Consider the following 21,409-nt stretch of genomic DNA (forward strand, 5'->3'; position numbering starts at 1 on the left):
CTGTATGGGGCAGGAGGGCAAGGACTGAGACCCAGGGCAGTATGGGGCAGACAGGCAGGGACTGAGATCCGGGGCCGTATGGGGCAGACAGGCAGGGACTGAGATCCGGGGCCGTATGGGGCAGGAGGGGCGGGACGAGACCTGGGGCTGTATGGGGAAGGCAGGCAGGGACTGAGATCCGGGGCCGTATGGGGCAGGAGGGGCGGGACGAGACCTGGGGCTGTATGGGGAAGGCAGGCAGGGACTGAGATCCGGGGCCGTATGGGGCAGGAGGGCAAGGACTAAGCACCTTGCAGTGAAGGTGCATGGGGTGAGGCTGGGTATGGTCTGAGACTCCCCATGGTGGGGCTGCATGGGCAGTGGGGTCAGCCCCTACGGAGGCTATGGGGCATCGGGACTGAGCCCCATGGTCCACATCCTGCACAGGAGCGGGGCTGGCCTTGCACCCTGCATCCTGGCTGTGTTTCCGGCATGCGGCCTGTGGCTTTCTCCAGATGCCAAACGCCTCAAGACACGAACCTCCGGGCACAGCTGTAATTGGAAACTGTCAACAAGTAGCCAAGGCATGCGGCCGCACACAGCCACTAAATATAACTGGGGAGGGGGGCTCCCCCGGCAGCTTCCGTACTGCAAATGGGTCCAAGACATGGCGAGGACCCCAAAGCTGGGGCAGCTGGAGGCTGGAGGTTGGGATTGAGGGGCATCCAATCTATGCATGGGCGGGGGGGAACCCAGCAGCCAGTCTCTTTGCAGGGGGAATCCAGCACTTAGCACATGCTCAGAGGGTAACCAGCACCCAGTCTGTGCATGGGGGGGTGGGACTCAGCACTCAGTCTGTGCATGGGGGGGGGCTCAGCACCCAATCTGTGCGTGGGGGGAGGGGAACCCAGCACTCATTCTGTGCGTGGGGGGAGGGGACGATTCAGCACCCAGTCTGTGCGTGGTGGGAGTGGACAGGGACTCAGCACCCAGTCTGTGCATGGGGGGGATGGGGACTCAGCACCCAGTCTGTACGTGGGGGGGGAACTCAGCATCCAGTCTGTGTGCAAGGGGGGAAGGGAACCCAGAACCCAGTCTGTACGTGGGGGGGGAGGAGAACCCAGCACCCAATCTCTGCGGGGGGGGGGTGGGGACTCAGCACTCAGTCTGTGTGCAGGGCGGAGGGGAACCCAGCACCCAGTCTGTGCGTGGAGGGAGGGGGAACTCAGCACCCAGTCTGTGTGCAGGGGGGAGGGGAACCCAGCACCCAGTCTGTGCATGGGGGGAAGGGAACCCAGCACTCAGTCTGTGCGCAGGGGTGGGGAGGAGAACTCAGCACCCAGTCTGTGCATGGGACGTGGGGGAGGACTCAGCACCCAGTCTGTGTGCAGGGGGGAGGGGAACCCAGCACCCAGTCTGTGCGTGGAGGGAGGGGGAACTCAGCACCCAGTCTGTGTGCAGGGGGGAGGGGAACCCAGCACCCAGTCTGTGCATGGGGGGAAGGGAACCCAGCACTCAGTCTGTGCGCAGGGGTGGGGAGGAGAACTCAGCACCCAGTCTGTGCATGGGACGTGGGGGAGGACTCAGCACCCAGTCTGTGTGCAGGGGGGAGGGGAACCCAGCACCCAGTCTGTGCACTGGTGAAATCAACAGGGCATCAACATGTCTGACAATAAGCGAAGGGGGCTATCCAGACTCGGAGGACAGAGGATGAACTTTGAGGTATAAGTAGAAGGCAGAAAGACCCGCCTTTGTTCTGCATCTGGGCAGAAGCGGGCAGTGTGGGTACACTCTGGAGCTCTGCCTATCTTGGCTGAAAACGCTGCGGACGTCCGGGTGAGAGGCGCCTCCTGTAGCCAGATTAGCCTGGGCAGGTGGGTTTAGGGCTGGCTCCTGACAGCGTGTGTTGCTTTTGTTTTATGTGGAACCCTTCTGTTGCCATTGTCCTTCCTCACTGGCCTCGCTGGGACTAAACATCCCCGTGTGCTCTCTGGAACCAGAGCTCAGGGCGGGGTGTTGTGCAAGGGGCTGCAGCGGATCTAGACATGCTGGTGTGTGCCCCGGTCCCATGGGGGCTGCAGCATTGGAGAGAGGGCAGCACCCAACAGCGGGAGGTTTTCTGAGGGGCTCAGGCCCAGCTGTTGCTCACCCACGAGGCAAAGGGTAGGCTGGCCAAGTGGCTGCCAGGCTGGAGGGATCAGGGAGCTGACACCCGACTAAACACCAGCAAGTCTGTGGCTGGAGGCAACAGGGGTAACATGGTGACACCCAGCCCTGGGCACCCCAAGAACCATCCCAGGGGCCACAGTGGCCAGGCTGAGGTGGTGCCAGCATGAGAGGGCCAAGTCCTGTGCTGTCCTGAGCAGAAACCGGTGAACAGCAGGTGCCAGGGCACTGTAGGATGCCTGGCTAGGAGCAACGGGGAGCACCCTGTATTTATTCTGCCTTACACCTTCCGTCTGTTCTAAAAGATTTCTTTCTTGTCACCCCCCACCCCACCTCCAGTTTGCTGCAGGCCTTTGCTATCTGGCACAGAAAGCCCCTGGCTCCAGCAGTGCCTTTGTTGCCAGTGAAAATCCCCTGGGCTTGGCCAAAATACGTGTTAAAAATCCACCATTTCCCGTCTTTCGCCGGCGCAGGGAAAAGGGGGCAGCAGCCGAAATAATCACTGGCCATGAACATGGTGAAGAGCCGGGCTCACGCCAACACCCTTGGAGCAGCAGCAGCAGCAACAGACACTGCCCTGGGAGAGCCCCTAATGAGGGGGAGAGCCCTGAGCACCCCGAGTACCTGCCCCTCATGGCCCATCCCCACCCAGCCTGGACAACAGTCTCCTGCTGCTGCCAGCTTGTGCAGTCAGTCCTGCAGCTTGCAGACCGTGCTGGAGGGCCAGAGCCCAGGCGTTGCTGAGGATGCCTGGTGGGAAGTTCTTCAGGCCACATTTAAATAATGTTGCATTACCATTGTGCTTTAAGCCCCCTGGGAATGACACACAAGAGGTCTTGCAGCTGCTGTGGGAAAGGCTGGCCATGCCTAGCTGCTGTCCCCCTGCTGCTGAAGCTGTGGGTCTCTGGGGCTGATACAGAGTCATTCACCTGGCGGGGTGGGGGGTCATTTGACCTCCTCAGACCCCTTCCTGTGTCTACACTAAATGTCCCTGCTCAGAGACAGGCCCCTGGGCAGCTCTCTAGGCAGTGCTGCTCAGCGCATGGCTCCGTGGGCAGGTGGTGATACAGAGCCGGGGTGAGCAGTAAAACAGAGCCATGCATTTCAGGCTGCTCCCAGGGAAGCTGATTTCAGACAACACCCACTGAACCTGGGGAACTCCCTGCCACCAGACTGCATTGGGCCAGGGCTCAGCTAGCAGCACGTCTCTCTCTGGGTAACAGGCATGGCCAGGGTCCCACAAAAGGGGCAGTGCCCCCTTCCCCCTCTCACCTGCCCCGTGGAGGGGATGAGAAGGCTCTGGCTGTGCGGGTTTGGGCATCTCGAACTTCCAGAGCCCTGGGCACAGTTCAGGACCCTGTATCCTCCCTCTCCTGTGGCACAGATGTGATGGCTCTGGCTCTGCCTGTGTAACCACAGCTCTGCCTCATGGGGCCCAGTGCTTCCCTGCTGGGCAGCGGGCACCAACACCCTGGTGTGTGGTGTTCATGTGGGTAGGGGGCCCACAGGCTGAGGGGTTACACACAGCACCATGGCAGTGTGGTGCACTGGGCTCCCTGGCTGGCTGCATCCCAGCAGGACGGGCTGTCCCTTGAATCCCATCAGCCGCCCCAGGGCCATTGACCCCCATCCCTGTTTACTGGGCTAGACTTACTGTCCCTCCAGGGAACACTGGCTAATCCCCCTGTCCCCGCCTTGAGTCAGTGATTAAAGGGAAGTCAGGTGCAGAGCCAACACCCCGTGCCCCGCGCCTGCTCTGCTCCAGGCAGATCGACTCTCCTGCCAGCCCCGGCCCAAACTACTTCAGTTTATCGCTGAGACACGTCACTACCTGCAGGCTCAAGGCGTGACAGCGAGAGACCAGCCAAGGGACCCAGGGCTGCGGTGAGGAGCTGCCACAGCAGGTGCTGGGGGTCGGAAATGAGGGGCATCGGCAGAGAACTTGAGGGGGAGCCCAGGGCTGGGATAGCAGGGGCTGTGGGTTGGGACTGAGAGGCACTGGCAGAGCTGCCTGGGGGGAAGCCCAAGGCTAGCAGGGGCCAAGGGGCTGCAGGTTGGGATTGAGGGGCACCAAACCCCCTCACCTCCCCCTTCCTCACTCTGTGCTCCCCGGCTGTGCAGCGTCCAGCTGCATTACGACTCCCCTGACCCCCGGCTCTGTGCCAGCCATTTCTAATTCTGCTCCTGGCAGCAAGCCAGCTTCCCTGCTCAGCCCTATGGAGGTCTGGCCCTGGCACTGCCCATAAATCACTGACTGTGTCCTGGATTTATCAGCGCCCAGCAGCACAGAGCCATGTATGTCATGGAATCCCACTGCATGAAGCTGGTTACGTCCAGGGTGTGACGAACTGGGGGAGTTTCTTGTTTTTCCTTGTCTCCTATGGGGAAGAAAAGGGCTGTCACACTGAAAGAGGCACCCTCCACGGACCGCACAGGGCCAAGAGTGGGCATGATCTATGAGTCCATGACACAGGAGACATAAGAACCGCCATGCTGGGTCAGATCAAAGGTCCCTCTAGCCCAGTATCCTGTCTGCCGACAGTGGACAGCGCCAGCTGCCCCAGAGGGAATGAACAGAACAGAGAATCATCAAGTGATCCATCCCCTGTCGCCCATTCCCAGCTTCTGGCACACAGAGGCTGGGGACACCACCCCTGCCCACCTTGGCTAACAGCCATTGATGGACCTGTCCTAGTTCTTTTTTGAACCCTGTTATAGTCAGGGGGCTGGAGCTTCTACCACCCAGTGCCTCCTGCCCACACTGGAGGCCGTGGCAGATGGAGAGCAGCAGCAGCCACTGCACTCTGCAGCCCAGCCATGGTGGGAAAATTGAGGCCCATAAAGGGACGGCTCTGCCTGCCACTACAGAGTCCATCACTTGAACAGAACCTAGGAGTCCTGGCTTCTAGCCGCCTGCTCTAACCCACTAAACCCCACTCCCCTCCCAGCCCCAGGAACAGAACCCAGGAGTCCTGGCTCCCAGCCCCCTGCTCTAACCCACTAAACCCCACTCCCCTCCCAGCACCAGGACCAGAACCCAGGAGTCCTGGCTCCCAGCCCCCGCTCTAACTCACTAAACCCCACTCCCCTCCCAGCCCCAGGAACAGAACCCAGGAGTCCTGGCTCCCAGCCCCCTGCTCTAACCCACTAAACCCCACTCCCCTCCCAGCACCAGGAACAGAACCCAGGAGTCCTGGCTCCCAGCCCCCTGCTCTAACCCACTAAACCCCACTGCTCTCCCAGCACAAGGGATAGAACTCAGGAGTCCTGGCTCCCAGCCCCCGCTCTAACCCACTAAACCCCACTATTCTCCCAGCACCAGGAACAGAACCCAGGAGTCCTGGCTCCCAGCCCCTGCTCTAACCCACTAAACTCCCCTGCTCTCCCAGCACAATGGACAGAACTCAGGAGTCCTGGCCTCCAGCAGCACTTCTCCCTCCCTGCTCTATTTCCTGGTCCCCCATGAGGAATGAGGGATTTATTTTTTGCAATATTTTTATGAAAACTAATCACAGAATCATAGATTCCAAGGCCAGGTGGAACCATTGTGATCGTCTAGTCTGACCTTCCGTATAACATGATGCATGACTCAGTTTCCCCACTCCCAGTGCATGGCTCCTCACTGGCTGGGAGTGGGTTGATTTCTCCTTGTGGAGTGGGGCTGGCCTAGCTCAAGCTGAGTGTCATGGGCGATTTCTGGGTTGGGATCAGACACATTAACAAGATGTGATGAATTTGGAATTTTTTGTAATATTTTTATTAGTCAGCTGTGTGCCTCAGTTTCCCCCAATCTTTGCATGGCTACTCAGTGGGGGGAAACAGGTTCAAGCTTGCTCTCAGGACAGGCTAAAAGACATGGCGTGTGTGTGTGTGACCTCCCAGTCTGGGTGCAATGAATTGAGTCATTAATGAATTGGCTGAAATGGACCCAGATTAGCAAGGGGACCAGAGAGACAATGCCAGCTCCAATGACTCAAGGAATCCATTTGGAAGCACTTGGAGGAGAAGAAGGTGATCAGGAACAGTCAACATGGATTCACCAAGGGCAAGTCATGCCTGACCAACCTGATTGCCTTCTATGGTGAGATAACTGGCTCTGTGTACATGAGGAAAGCAGAGGACGTGACATATCTTGACTTTAGCAAAGCCTTTGATTACGGTCTCCCACAGTATTCTTGCCAGCAAGTCAAAAAAGTATGGATTGGATGAATGGACTATAAGGTAGATAGAAAGCTGGTTAGATCGTCAGGCTCAACAGGCAGTGATCAATAGCTCAATGTCTAATTGGCAGCCGGTATCAAGCACAGTGCTCCAAGGGTCGGTGCTGGGGCAGGTTTTGTTCAACATCTTCATTAATGATGGGATGGATTTCACCCTCAGCAAGTTCGCTGATGACACTAAATTGAAGGGACAGGTAGATAAACTGGAGGGGAGGGATAGGGTTCAGAGTGACCTAGACAAATTGGAGGATTGGGCCTAAAGAAATCTGATGAGGTTCAACAAGAACAAGTGCAGAGTCCTGCACTTAGGATGGAAGAATCCCACGCACTGCTACCGGCTGGGGACCAACTGGCTAAGCAGCAGTTCTGCAGAAAAGGGGATTACAGTGGACAAGAAGCTTGATATGAGTCAACAGTGTGCGCTTGTTGCCAAGAAGGCTAAAGGCATATTGGGCTGCACTAGTAGCATCGCCAGCAGATCAAGGGAAGTGATTATTCCCTGCTATTCAGCACTGGTGAGGCCACATCTGGGGTATTGCGTCCAGTTTTGGGTCCCCCACTACAGAAAGGATGTGGACAAACTGGAGAGAGTCCAGCGGAGGGCAACAAAAATGATTAGGGGACTGGGCACATGACTTACGAGGGGAGGCTACAGGAACTGGGCTTATTTAGTCTGCAGAAGAGAAAGGTGGGGGAGGATTTGATGGCAGCCTTCAACTACCTGAAGGGGGGTTCCAAAGAGGATGGAGCTCGGCTGTTCTCAGTGGTGGCAGGTGACAGAACAAGGAGCAATGGTCTTAAGTTGCAGTGGGGAAGGTCTAGGTTGGATATTAGGAAACACTATTTCACTAGGAGGGGGTGAAGCACTCAAACGGGTTATCTAGGGAGGTGGTGGAATCTCCTTCCTTAGAGATATTTAAGGCCCTTGGCTAGGATGATTTAGTTGGGGTTGGTCCTGCTTTGAGCAGGGGGTTGGACTAGATGTTCTCCTGAGGTCTCTTCCAACCCTGATATTCTATGATTCTGAGTCCTGGAATGACACTTTGAGCAGGGAAGCTGGGCACAGACCCCAACTGGAGAACAGAGGACTGGGGCTGAGACTAAGTGTGGGATTCTGGGTCTGGAAGAAAGCTTGGGGCTCTCACTTGGGAACGACTTAGGAAGTCAGAGAGACACACAGATCCTGAACACTTCACTACAGATCAGGTGGGCCAGAATGGGCTCTGCTTGAACCTCAGCTCTCTGTGTTAAGTTAAGGACTTCCTAGCCTGGATGCCACTTGGTAGCACTGTAAATCTGTGTGGGTGCATGAATTCCTGCAGCGCGGACAAGGCTCTCCCAGGAGTCTGGCTCAGCGGCACTCCCTGCGCAGAGCTCGCAGGGTGAAGCAGGAGGGAGGGAGGCCAGAGGCTCAGGCTGTCTTCACTGCTGCAGTGTAGCCCCTCACTACAGCAGAAGGGGACTCTCCGCAATCCCTCTCCCCGAGAGGTGGTAGCTAGGTGGATGGACAAACTCTCCCATGGACCTAGCGTTGTCTGTACTGGGGGTTAGGTCGGCTTACCTGTGCCCCACAGGGGTGTGGATTTCTCACACCCCTGAGCCATGGATCTGGGGCGACCTGACTTTGGAGTGTAGACCCAGATGGTGACGCTCTGTGGCTCCTCCTGGGGGTCTGGCAAGCTGAAGTGGTTCCTCCTGCGGATGTTTAGAAGCTGATCCTGCAGATCTGTGACACAAGGCCTGGCTGGAATCAGCACACACAGCTGGAGCCAATGTCGGGGAAGCCGGACAACAACTGGGGGAAGAGGCCGGAGGTGTCAGTGGCTGTTTATCAGGTGCCAGAGAAACCCAGGATGTGAGGAGCTTGGACTTGTTGGACACACAGGGACAGAGACAGAGCCAAGGTGGATCCCAAGGAGGCAGAGCCAGGGGGCAGGTGAGGAGCCAGGGGGGCAAATGCTCCTTCCCATAGTGACTGTCTGCAGCGCAGATTCCCCAGGCTGTGATAATGACTTTCCCATGCTGGGTCCAGGTGACTGTTAAATGCGGCTTGTCTTGAATGGGCCACGCTTCCTCGCTGCACATGCTCCCTGAGGTGTCGATTCCTGCTGGGATCGAGCTTCTAAACAGCTCAGTGCTGAGCAGAAAAACAGGCTGTTGGCCAGAAGCGTGTCAAAAAGGCAGGGCAGAGCACAGACCCTGCCAACTCAGGCCTTCCGACACAATTTCTGGGTAACTGCACCTTTGAGCGCCCTTCCATGGTCTGCTCCAGAAAAGCCCCTCCGGTCTCAGCGCTCTCTCTGGGCAGGGTCCCACGTCCCACGCCCTCCAGAGCAGGGGTTTAGGCTGCACCTGCTTGCCACTCGCCCAGCAACGGCAGTGGTGTCTGGGGAGCAGCCAGCAGAATACAGACGTCTGAGAAACACCTCCCAGAGAACAGACAGCTCTCACCAGACCCTGCTCGGAGCAGAACTTCCCACCGCCTGCCGAGGCTCTGGCAGGGATCCAGCAGTGCAGCTCCCACCTTGGCCCAAGGTCAGGTCTGTCTGACGGCCCCTCGCTCAGGATGCACTCACCCTTTCACAGCAGACGCCTTTTCTTTGTCTCTAGGCCTCTGGTCCCTGGCTGCGCCAGCCTATGCCAGCCACCCTGGGCAGGGGACGTCTCCGGAGCGGTTTCCAGTTGCCGGCAGGGACAGCAGTGACCCCTCTCCCCTCCTCGGGGAGCGACAGGATCCCTCCCACATGGAGTCACCCACAGTGACCTACAGCATGTTCATGCTGCTAACCCCATAAGGCCATTGCAGATCCCACTGGCGGTTGCAATCTGTACCCAGCTGCCCTACTCCAGCCCACTAGGATGCCTGGGTCCATGGCCCCAAGTACTGGCTCCCCAGGGAAGCTGACGGAGCTCCAGCTGGTCCAGGGCAGCTCTGTAGTGGGGACCCTGCCGCACCATCCTGCCCCCTGCCCCCCTTGCAGCCTGTCCCATGGGAGCAGCCAGCCCAGTGCTGCCCCACCTGGAGCAATTCACCAGGGCAGCACCTGTGTGCAGCAGGGGGCAGATGCATCGTTTTTACCGCCTGGGCTGCACGGTTCATTAGTGCAGCAGGGCCTAGTTGGGTCACAGTGCGGAGGGACAATCCAGCCCCCCAGGGAGCAGGGCAGGGGGTCTGTTGGGGACGCTCCCCCCTCACAGTCACTGCTGGCTTTAGTGCAATGACATATGGGAATATGAGATGAGGCAAAACCGAGGTCCTTTTGATGCGTCATTACAGCTCCCTGAAGGGGCTGAGCCTTGCACCCCACTCCACCCCAGCTAGAGCATGGGCCCACTGGTCGTAGGGCCCAGCCATGCCCTTGGTGCACTCCTGCCATGGCTGGAGGGCAGCCAGAGGGCTGTTGTGTAACAGGGGGGTGGGGGGTGGAGGAGGGGTGTTGCTTCACATGCAACAAATTTAGCTGTGTGGGTGAGATCTCTCATCACCATTCCAGGGATCAGCATGCTGGCCACTGGTCTGCCAGGCTCTGTATGTGTGTGCATAACTCTACGTGTGTTTGTGACGCTGGCAGACCAGGCGTCCGCTCATGCCAAGGCCCCTAGATCTTGACTGAAAGCCGACAGATCCATCGCTGGAACCAGTCTGGCTCCTCTGTGTGTTAATGTTGTTAAAATAGATATCAGAGTTATAAGAATGTGTTTAGTGCTTAGACTTTGTGAAATGCTTGTGAGTTGTTGCATGCATGAATTGCATTTATAACAGCTGTATCCCACAGTATAAGATTATATTGAAGCGTTTGCTCTGTAACTGTAAATCTCCAGCCAGGAGAGGAGCATTAACCAGTTTGAAATACTAGTTCCCAACAGGAGGTGTTATCCCCTGTCCAACAAGAAGGCCCATCAACACCAGAGGAACTATTGTGTAATATCAGAGGACAAAAGACTTTGTTGTTTGCTCCCCCACCTCGCAAAGAGGAGATGGCAAGCGAATTTCGTCAACTGAATTTGCAGCTCAAAGCAGGAGGGAGAGAATAAAAAGCCCTAACAAGGAGGAACTGTGTGCTGCTTGGACTCTGAGAGTATGTGTACACAGCAGCTAGACACTCATGGCTGGCCCGTGCCACCTGACTTGGTCTCTAGGGGCTTAGGCTGCAGGGCTGTTTCATTGCTGTGTGGACTTCTGGGCTCGGACTGGAGTCTGGGTTCTTGGACTCTGTGAGGCGAGAAGACTCCAGAGCTAGGCCTCTCGCCTGAGCCAGGAAGTTCACACAGCAATGAAACGGCCCCACAGTCCAAGTCTGCTGGCATGGGCCAGCCCCAGGTGCCTAACTGCTGTGGAGACATTGTCTGAAGGGCAAGGCTTACTGAGCACAAGTAAAAGATCCCCAGGGCTTGGCCTGGGTTACCCCTGAAGGACACACGGAGCTTGCTTGTCATAGAAGCTTCTATTACTTTTTGAAACTTAAGACAGAAACTCATTTGTGTACCTGCTTTAACCTTGTAAATAACTCTGATTTCCTTTTCCTATAAAATACATCTTTAGTTTATTACAGGACTGGCTACAATCAGTTTCTGGTGTGAGATATAAGGTGCAATTGACCTGGGGTACATGGGCAGTAATTTCTGGTGTTGCCCAGAACGGGTGCAAGCAGAGCTGTCCCATCCATAGGATGGACCAGGGCAAACGCCCTGGGCCCCGTAGTTTTGGGAGCCCTGCGCTTCAGAGGGCCGTGGGGTCCAGGGTGGCCTGGGGAGTTAGCGGGAAGCCTGGCGCCAGCAGCAGCAAGTGACCCGGCCCCAGCTCGCTCTGCCCCACCTCACCGGTTCCTGGTGTTGCTCAGAGGCAGAAGACAAAAAGGGGCGGGGTGGGGATTTGGGGGAAGGGGTAGAATGGGGGTGGGGAGGGGGCAGAGCAGGGGTACGAAGGGGCAGGGCTGGGGCTTTTGGTGAAAGGGGTGGAGCGGAGGCAGGGTGGGGCAGAGCAGGGGCAGGAAGAGGCGGGTTGGGCTGGGGCCGGGTTGCTCACTGCTGCCATCACTAGGCCCGCCGCTAATCCCACAGGCCGCCCAGGACCCTGTGTGCCCCTGAAGTGTGGAGCCCCCAAAGCACAGGGCCCAGGCTGGTTGCCCCAGTCCATCCTCTGATTAAATATAAGCCCAAACATTGGTGGAGCCAGGCCCATGTTCCTGAATATTGGTGGAGCAGGGGCACCCTGGGGCCATATAACTCGCTGCCTAAGCTGAGGTAAGTGATGGTCCTTTGGGAGTAACCTGAATATTGCTGTGATCTTTGGGCCCATCTATCACAGAGGTAAGACATCTGGGCAGCAAGACAGCTTGAAGAACCCAAGGGTACTGTCTGTGACTCCACGGTCAGGCTATATAGTGCTTGAGGAGTTCACACTGGATACTTGGCTTGTGAAATTAAGTATAGAAATCACAGCCCTGTTTCTTAACAGTCTGCCCTGAGATTGGTACTCATGTGCCTCAGCCACTGCAGGACACCTTGCCAGTGTATACGTGACAGTAACGTGCGAGTGTAGAGCTGTGTGTGTGCACAAAGCTCTGTGTGTGTGCACAGCTGTGTGTACATGTGCATAGCTGTGTGTGAATGTGCATAGCTGAGCTGTGTGTATGTGTGTGTAGAGTTGTGTGTAGCTGACTGGGGGGCTGTAAGTGTGCATAGCTCTGTGTGTGTACAACTGTGTGTGCACACAGCTGGCTGTGGAGGGGTTGGTGTGTGGGGCGGGGGGGCTGGGTATGTGTGCATTGCTGCATCCCATTGCCCCCTGCAGGTTGGAGGGGGAACTGCTTGCTGTGTGCCCTATCCCCTGCCCAGCTGGTACTGGGACTCAGTCAGCAAGGGACAGGGGGTGCAAGATCTGTCCCCTGGGCACTGGAGTGTTGGGGAGGTTGACAAGCTGTGGTTCCTCAGAAGAACCCCCACCATTGCCAGTGGGGGTCATGGCAGCATATGGGCTGAGGTGCCTGTCCAACCGAACTAGGATCCCTGGTGCCACGTGTGTGATAGGAAGGTCCCAAGGCAGACAGTGGGGAGCCCCTAGGCATGGAGGGGCTGAGGGGACAGGCCTCAGTGAGCTGACACATGTGTGGCCAAGGAGCTGGAGCAGCAAGGGGGCAATGCAAGGCCTGAGGGAGGGGAGGGGAGAAGAGGGGCCAGTTCAGTCCTGGGAGTCTCTGGTCATGTGGATCACGACCGGTTCAATACGGTCACACCCTGCGGGGGCAGTACCCCTGATGTGGGCAGCGGCATGTCATCTAAGGGGCAGGAACCCTGGGGAGGGGCTGGAGCCAGGCCACCTGGGTTCTCTGCCGGTGAAGCACAGGCTGGTGTACGAGCCGCCCTCGGGGGCCAGGCAAACTGCACCTGGAGCCCAGGCAGCAGCGACGTGACCCAACGTCGGGCCCAGACACCCCGTCCCCAGGGGCAGAGCCCTTGGCGCCGCCGCCGCAGCTCCGCCTCCGGGAGACTCCCTCCCACCCGGGGGGGCAGCAGGCTCCAGTGGGGCCGGGCCCAGGCTGCCCGAGGGGCGACACTGCTGAGCCTCCTGCGCCGGGGGGATGGAGCTGCCCGGTGCCCCCAGACGGCGGCTGGTGGGACCCACCCGCCAGGCCCAAGCGGGGGCAGGAGCTGAAGCGCCTCAGGGCCGAGCTGGCGGGGTCACCGCAGGGTCAGGGGTCACCACATGGGGTCATTGGCGGGCGAGTCCCATGATGCTCCACCTGGACCCCCCGCAGCCCCTCCCTGCCAGTCACCCTGACTACCTACACCCTGACGTCATCCCTCGGTGGGCGTGGGAGGCCTTACCTCACTGCGTGGTGACGTCCCCAACGGGCGATGACGTCACCCCACCGCGAGGCGGGGCTTCTCTCTCCATCCCAGGCTCGGATTAGCCCCGCCCCCAGCTGCCCTCACCCAATATGGCCGCCCGCCTCTCTCGGGCCGTCTAACGGACTCCGTCTACCAGGCTGCCCCGCGCGGAGGCAGCCGGCCAATGGGCGCGGGCGGAGGGGGCAGGGCCCGCGCGCGGCCCGGCGGTTAGTGTGCGCGCGGTAAAGGTTGGGTGTCTCGCGCCGGCGGCCGTTGGGAGGCAGGAGCGGCCCCGCCCCCTCGCTCCCCCCGCCAGGCGGCTGCCCTCCCCCCCGCTGGGAAGGGGCCCGGGCACGAGGCAGCGAGGCGGGCGAACAGCCCCTCCCCTCCGCAGGTGAGATTGCAGGGGCCTAGAGGGAGGGGCGGCGGCGGGCGCTGTGCTCAAAGGGGCGGGGCCGCTCTTAAAGGGGCAGGCGCGCGACGTCGATTGTGTGTCCGCTGGCTTGTGTTAAGGGGCGGGGCGAATGGCTCTTAAAGATGCAGTGCGGCCCGAGGCTGCTTGGGGCCAAGGGCGGCGTGGGGGTTAAAGGGGCAGGCGCTGCTGCTGCCGTTAAAGGGGAGGTGCTGTAGGCCCTACCCCCAGGGGCAGCTGTCCCCTTATTTACTGCCCTCCAGACAGTGGGGGGAGGGTCTCTGCCAGAGAAACGTTATGGGGGCTGTTCTCATGGGGGGGGCGTGTAACCCAGGGAGGGGGGGCTGTACCCAAGGGGGCCGTGTAACCCAGGGAGGGGGGGCTGTACTCATGGGGGGGCTGTACCCGAGGGGGCCGTGTAACCCAGGGAGGGGGGGCTGTACTCATGGGGGGGCTGTACCCGAGGGGGCCGTGTAACCCAGGGAGGGGGGGCTGTACTCATGGGGGGGCTGTACCCGAGGGGGCCGTGTAACCCAGGGAGGGGGGGCTGTACTCATGGGGGGGTTGTACCCAGGTTGCTGTGTAACACGGAGGGGCGGCTGTACTCATGGGGCGGAGGAGGCTGTACCTGGGGGGCTGTACCCAAGGGGGCTGTGTAACACGGAGGGGGGGCTGTACTAATGGGGGGGAGAACTGTACCTGGGGGGCTGTGTTGATGGGGGGGCTGTATTTATGTGGGGAGTGGGCAGTACCCAGGGGTTCTGTCTAACATGGAGGGGGGGGCTGTACTCATGAGTGGGAGAACTGTACCTGGGGGCTGCACTCATGGGGGAGGGGGTTTGTGTAATGCTGAGGGGCTGTACCCAAGGGAGCTGTACTCATATGGGGAGCAGGCAGTACCCACGGGAGGCTGTGTAACATGGTGAGGGCTGTACTCATGGGGGGGGGAACTGTATCTGGGGGGCTGTGTTGCATGGGGGGAGGGGCTGTACTGATGGAGGGGCTGTACCCTGGGGTTCTGTGTAACACAGAGTGGGGGCTGTACTCATGGGTAGGAGAACTGTACCTGGAGGGCTGTGTGGCATGGGGGCTCTACTGATGGGAGGAGGGGGCTGTGTCATGCTGGGAGAGCTCTACTTGGGGGGAGGCTGTACCCAGGGAAGGCTGTATAACTAGAGAGGGCTGTACCTGGGGGACAGGGTTGTGTAACACTGAGGAGGTGGGGGGCAAATAGCTCTTCACACAAGCTCCCTGCATGTTGCTGCAGCAAGGGGGGCCAATGGGACCCTGTGCTGGAATAGCTAGAGCATTGCAGGGGGAAGCAGAGAGGTTATTTTCTTTCTTTATGTAGCACTAGTGGAACCACTGCTGAGATCCTATGTCTAGTCCTGGTGCCTGTAACTGAAGAAGGAGGTTAATGAGTTGGAGAGGGCTCAGAGAAGAGCCAGGAGAACGATAGAAAAGCTGCCTCAGAGTGTTAGACTCAAGGAGCTCAATCTATTTACCTTAACAAGAGAAGGTTAAATGGTAACCTGATTACAGTCTATAAGTACCTATGTGGGAACCAAATATTTAATAACGGGCTCTCAATCTAGCAATGAAAGGTAGAACATGAGCCAATGAATGGAAGTTGAAGCTGCACAAATTCAGACTGGAAATAAGGTATAAATTTATAGGTGAAATTAATTAACCCTTAGAACAATTTACCAAGGGTTGTGATGCATTCTCCATTGCTGACAATTTTTAAATCCGGATTTGATATTTCTCTAAAAGCTCTGCTCTAGGTATTAGTTTGGGACAGGTCTCTGGCATGTGCTATGCAGGAGGTCAGACTAGATGATCACAGTGGTCTTCCTGGGCCTTTGAATCTCATTAACAGCATGACAGAGCAGCGGAGCATGAGTCAGGACAGGACGTGCCAGGCCCAGTGACAGGGATGAGTGGGGATGTGGTTCAGCTTTGTGACATCTAGCAAGTTTCCAGCCAAAATCCTGCTTGGATCTCAGAAATCACTGCTGGATCTGTTAACAGCCACCACATCCCAGACCAGAGGCAGCCGCATTTCAAGGCTGTGCTCCCAGGGAGCTAGGCTGTCACCAACGCAGCAGCAGGACGCATCTTGGCTAGTACTCCCAAAGTGGGGTCAGCATCCACTCAGGTAACAGCAGGCTGTACTCGGTTGCGTGGTAAGCAGGTGGGAGCCAGAGCAGTGGGTGAAGGACTGATTCCTTTACTAAGCCTGCTTTGAAAGAATGCTGCAGAGAGTCCCAGCAACCAAGGGGTTATTATGAACCATGAAGTTCATAATTAGAAGACAAATCCCCCCGCTTTGTATTCCAGAATAAAGCTGGAGTCACCCCGATTGCTGGGGGATCAGGATTCTGATCTCAGTTCCCCAAGACTGATCTGGAGTTACCCTGCCATCGTGGCTGGCTCTGGGTGGCGACAGTCTCTGGTGGGCTACAGACTCTGGGTAGCTGCAGATTCTGGCCTGGCCTGGCCGGCAGTGGGCTCTGGGAAGGTGTGGGTTCTGGCCTGGCTCTGGCTAGCAGTGGGCTCTGGGTAGATGTGGGCTCTGGCTCACAGTGGCCTGTGGGTAACTGCGGGCTCTGGCCTGGTTGTTGTTGTTCTGCTGACCTGCCCCCTCTTTCCCTGTAGGCTTGAGATGGTGGGAGCCCAGCAGCTGGAGATGACGGAGATGCAGCCAGCACCAATGCCGCAGCCAGGCACCAGCGACCACCAGTATGAGTGTCTGGAGTGTGGCAAGGTGTTCAAGTGGTCATCGCGGCTGATTCACCACCAGCGCACGCACACGGGTGAGCGCCCCTACAAGTGCTCCGAGTGCCCCAAGGCCTTCAAGGGTTCGTCAGCACTGCTTTATCACCAGCGCAGCCACACAGGCGAGCGCCCCTACAAGTGTGCTGACTGCGGCAAGGCCTTCAAACGCTCGTCGCTGCTGCAGATCCACCAGAGCGTTCATACGGGCCTGCGCGCCTTCAAGTGTGCTCTGTGTGGCATGGCCTTCAAGTGGTCATCACACTACCAGTACCATGTGCGCCAGCACACAGGCGAGCGCCCCTACAAATGCACGTTGTGTGAGAAGGCCTTTAAGAACTCATCCAGCCTACGACGCCACCGCAACATCCACACGGGTGAGCGTCCCTACGTCTGCGCCGCCTGCGGGAAGGCCTTCACACAGTCCACCAACCTGCGGCAGCACCAGCGCATCCACACAGGCGAGCGACCCTACCAGTGTACTGAGTGCCCCAAGACCTTCACCCACTCCTCCAATCTGCTGTTGCACCAGCGCACCCACGCCGGGGGCCGGGCCCACAAGTGCCAGGCCTGCGGCAAGGCCTTCATCTCGGACGCCTACCTGCAGAAACACCTGCAGACACACGCGGCCAAGCCGCTGACACCCTATGGCGAGGCGGAGCTGGCCTGCACACCGGCTGAGCTCTTCCTGGCTCCGGCTGAGCCAGTAGAGACGGTGGAGATGCTGTGGAAGTGTGGGGAATGCGAGCTGACCTTCCCCAGCGAGGAGGTGCTGCTGGGCCACCAGCAGAGCCACCTGACCCCTGCTGCACCCGCTGAGCCGCCCATCCCGCCACTCTACTCCTGCCCTACCTGTGGCAAGGCCTTCAGGAATGGCTCAGGCCTGGCACGCCACCAGCACAGCCACGTGGGTGAGCGCCCCTACAAGTGCTCCATCTGCGAGAAGACATTTGTGCAGCTCTCCAGTCTGCTGGGGCACCAGCGCAGCCACCCGGCCGAGCAGCAGCTCATCCAGGCTGAGGCCGAGGTCACCTGTCCCCAGACCGCAGCCGAGCCGGTCCCGCCTCCTGTGCCTCCCGAGGTGGCTGAGCGCCCCTACAAGTGCACGGAGTGCGGCAAGGCCTTCAAAGGCTCATCGGGGCTGCGCTACCACCTGCGTGACCACACCGGCGAGCGCCCCTATAAGTGCTCGGAGTGTGGCAAGGCCTTCAAGCGCTCCTCACTGCTGTCCATCCACCAGCGTGTGCACACCGGCCTGCGCGCCTTCAAGTGTGCCGAGTGCGGCCTCACCTTCAAGTGGTCGTCGCATTACCAGTACCACTTGCGCCTGCACACAGGCGAGCGGCCCTATGGCTGTGCCGACTGCGGCAAGGCTTTCAAGAACACCTCGTGCCTGCGGCGGCACCGCCAGCTGCACACAGGTGAGCGCCCCTTCGCCTGCCTGGTGTGCGGCAAGGCCTTCACCCAGACCTCCAACCTGCGGCAGCACCAGCGCACCCACACGGGCGAGCGCCCTTACAGCTGCCAGGAGTGTGGCAAGAGCTTCACCCACTCCTCCAACTTGCAGCTCCACCAGCGCACGCACTCCAGTGAGCGCCCCTTCAAGTGCTCCATCTGTGCCAAGGGCTTCGTCATGGCCTCCTACCTGCAGCGCCACCTGCGCACCCATGCCACCGAGGCCAAGGGGGAGGGCTCGGCCCCAGGCCTTCCTGCCCCACCTGCCACCCAGGAGGTGCACATTGTGCCCAACCTGCAGGCCACCCTCAACCTGGAGGTGGGCACCGCCCCCAGTGCCCCCAACTCGCAAACCTTCCTGCTGGTGCAGACGACTCAGGGGCTGCAGCTCATCCCCAGCATCCAGCAGAGCCCCCAGAAACTGCTGCTTCTGCCCAGCCCGCAGCTGGTGCCCGCGCAGCAGAAAGTGCCCATCCTCCAGAACACTCCTAATTTCACACTGGTGCCCAGCAGCCCTGTGGCACCAAGCAACCCTGCCCCGCGCCAGCAGAGCAAGGCTAGGAAGCCGGCAGCGCCTGGCAACCCCCAGAACATTATCCTGGTGCCGGGAGGTGGGCCAGCATTGCCCAGTGTGCAGATCCAGGCGCTGCCAGGCACACAGCGGGCACCAGTCCTCCCAGCTGGGCAGAACATCATCGTGCTGCAGAACGTGGCTGAGCAGCCCCCTGCAGAGGTGTCTGGTGTCCGGATCCAGGCTCAGCCTCAGGAGGTGGCCAGCATCCAGCTGCAGGCCCTGCCACCACCTCCTGTTGAGGCATCCAGCATGCAGGCTCTGCCTCAGCCCCCAGAACTAGGCAGCATGCAGCTGCAAACCCTGGCGCAGCCTCCCCCAACAGGGGGTGAGGAGCAGCCACTGCCTTGCTCCTCAGCACTTCCGGGCACCGTGGGTTCTGTGCCAGAGGTGCCGGGCCTGCAGGAGAGCCAGGACCTGCTGGTGGTGCAGAGTGGGCCAGGGGAGGAGCTGCTGGGGTCGGGTGGCGAGGTAGGTGTACATTTGGAGACACTTCAGACAGAGGAGGGGGTGCAGAGCGTGCTGGTGTTGCGTGGTGCTGATGGTGAGCAGACCCGACTCTGTGTGCAGGAGGTGGAGAACCTGCAGGAGCTGCCCCCAGACAGTGGGGTGGGGGGCCTGGCACCATCCTCAGGGCAGAAGCTCTTCATCATTCGCAGTGCGCCTGGTGAGCAAACCCTGCAAGTGCTCGAGAATGTGAGCTCTGGCAGTCGTGTGGTGCAGGGGGGGCCACCAGGTGGGCAGCCCTCTACCACCAGCACCCAGATGGTACAGCTGCTGCCAAGTCCAGTGCCACCCCCACAGGAACTGTCTTCCATCCAGATTGTGCAAACGGTGCCCAGCGTGCAGCTGGTTCACACCTTCTGAGCACCTGGCCACAGATGCCAGCCGGAGGGTGTGCAGCTTGGGTTGGCATCACAGGATCTGCCAGAGCTCTTGCTCCCAGTGGGCGTCCTCCACCCCCGTTGCCCTGCCCATGCAGCCCGGAGACAGTGGAATGCCCCCACATAACAACCAGCATGGGCAGCAAGCTGTGGAACTCGTGCAGGCAGCCTAACTCTGCTTCGCCCTTGCTATCCTGGCTGCAGCCTCCTGGGTTGCAGGGCTGGTGTCTGTGCCGCAGTCTGAGCGACAGTGGCATCAACTGTGCTGGGACAGGATTGCCCAGCAGCGCTGTGATCTAGGAAAGGCAGGGCCTGACACAAAAGGAGCCCTTTGCCCACCCCTTGGTGGGGTCAGCGGGGTGACCTGAGCAGGGCCCTCATCCATTGCCATTTCCTGACACTCCTCCGTGTCAGGCCTAAGGACAGTGACATACTCCTGTTTAATAGTTGAAGCACAGGCCTGGGAACCAGGATTCCTGGGTTCCGTCCCTGGCTCTGGGAGGGGAGTAGGGTCTAGTGGTTTAAGTGTATGTGGGGAGGGCAGGACGGAGAATGATTTGGGAGCTAGGACGGCTGGGTTCTCTTGTCTGGGTGACCCTGAGCACGTCCCTCCCTGGCTGTGGCATTTTCACTGCTGTGGGTCGGGGCCAGCACTCAGGGCTGGGAGGCTGAGTGCATGAATAAAAGACGGGAGCTCTGCAATCACCAGGTGAGGGGAGCAGCTGGCACTTGCCACTCCACAGGGGTGGGGGGTTCCCATGGCTCTGGCAGGCAGAAGGCTGGCATGAGAGCAACTGCCACCTCCTCCCTGTCCTGGCAACCAGGTAATACCTGCTTCCTGAAGTCCTGGCCTCCTCTATAGGCAGAGCACCTCCAATCTCTTCCAGAGCTCACTGTGTATGCTGGCGCTGCCCCAGGGGGTGTGGCTCCTTCAGACTAGAAGGTAAATAAATGACTGCTTCAAAAATGCCTCTGTTTGGTTTGTTCAGTGCATGGTGAGGACGCAGCCTCACCTCCACTCCCATCTCACGAGGGCTGAGTCAGCAGGTACCACACAGGGCTGCATGAGAGCTGGGCCCAGCTGGTAGATGGTGCCCTCCTGCTGCCACCACAGCTGCAGCCCCCGTTCCTAGCCTGGCTGTGGTTGGTGGGTGCCTGCAGGGTCAGCCTGGCAGCTGTGGGTGCACGAGACAGATCAGTATGTGTTCAGACGCAGAGATGGGTCCCTGTGCTGGAGCAGCTGGGGGAGAGGGGCCCAGGGACCTGCCGGCCCTGAAGAGTGTTCATCAGATAATTCTTGTGCTGGGGGCTGCGAGGCTTTGCTGCAGCAATCAGTACTGGTCGGTCAATCAATGCCCCAGGATGGTGCTTGGGGGCTTGTACTGCAGAGAGAGGGGTGGGGCTCAGTAAAGGCCCCTTTGCCCCCCCGCCCCCCATATCTTGCACTGTACATTTGACTCCTGACTGTGTGTAGGGTGGGGCCTGCCTGTTGGGTCACTGGGTCCAGCTCAGCTTGTCTCTTGCTCACTGGTCACCAGATCTGGTTTGGCTCACTAGGTGCAGCTCAGCTCACTCATTGGATTTGGCTTAGCTTGTCCCCTCTCGGTCACTGGGTCTGGCTCAGCTCACGCACTGGGTCCAGCTTGCCTCAGTCATCGGTTGTTAGATCTGGGTCAGCCTCACACCGGGTCACTGGATCCAGAGTGGCTCGCCCTCTCACTCATTGGTCACCAGGTCCCACTGGGTCCAGGCTGGCTCACCCCCTCGCTCAATAGCCACCAGGTTCGGCTTGGCCAGATCGCTAGGTCTGTGTCGGCCCGCCCCCTCACTCAGGGGTCAAGGGGTCTGGCTCGGCTTGTCCCCTCACTCATGGGTCAGTGGGTCAGGCTTGGCCAGCCCCCTCACTCATGGGTCAGTGGGTCAGGCTTGGCCCTCCCCCTCACTCGGGGTCAAGGGGTCTGGCTCAGCCTGCCGGGTGGATCACTGAGTACAGCCCAGTTTGCTCCCTTGCCGGCTGGGGCACTGGGTCTGGCTCAGCCTGCCCCAGGGCGCATCCATCCACAAGGACCCAGGCTGGCTGGCGGCGGTTTGCAGGGAGGTCTCTGGAGCAGGCTGG

General features: G+C 59.3%; 1 protein-coding gene across 6 annotated transcripts; it reads left to right on the plus strand.

Moving 5' to 3' along the window:
* Positions 1–13,476: 13,476 nt before the first annotated feature.
* Positions 13,477–20,262, plus strand: ZNF628 (zinc finger protein 628). Of its 6 annotated transcripts, none has more exons than XM_050927770.1 (3): positions 13,477–13,590; positions 15,488–15,766; positions 16,267–20,262. In XM_050927770.1, exons 2-3 carry the CDS (start codon positions 15,555–15,557, stop codon positions 19,274–19,276), a joined length of 3,222 nt encoding a protein of 1,073 aa, XP_050783727.1. In that variant the 5' UTR covers positions 13,477–13,590; positions 15,488–15,554; the 3' UTR covers positions 19,277–20,262. The 6 variants fall into 6 exon arrangements, with proteins under 6 accessions (XP_050783727.1, XP_050783729.1, XP_050783728.1 ...); XM_050927771.1 differs by lacking the exon at positions 13,477–13,590 and adding an exon at positions 14,319–14,530; XM_050927769.1 differs by lacking the exon at positions 13,477–13,590 and adding an exon at positions 14,552–15,270 and having other exon boundaries at positions 15,382–15,766.
* Positions 20,263–21,409: the final 1,147 nt, after the last annotated feature.

This window comes from Gopherus flavomarginatus, chromosome 18, assembly GCF_025201925.1.
Source record: "Gopherus flavomarginatus isolate rGopFla2 chromosome 18, rGopFla2.mat.asm, whole genome shotgun sequence".
NCBI lineage: Eukaryota > Metazoa > Chordata > Testudines > Testudinidae > Gopherus > Gopherus flavomarginatus.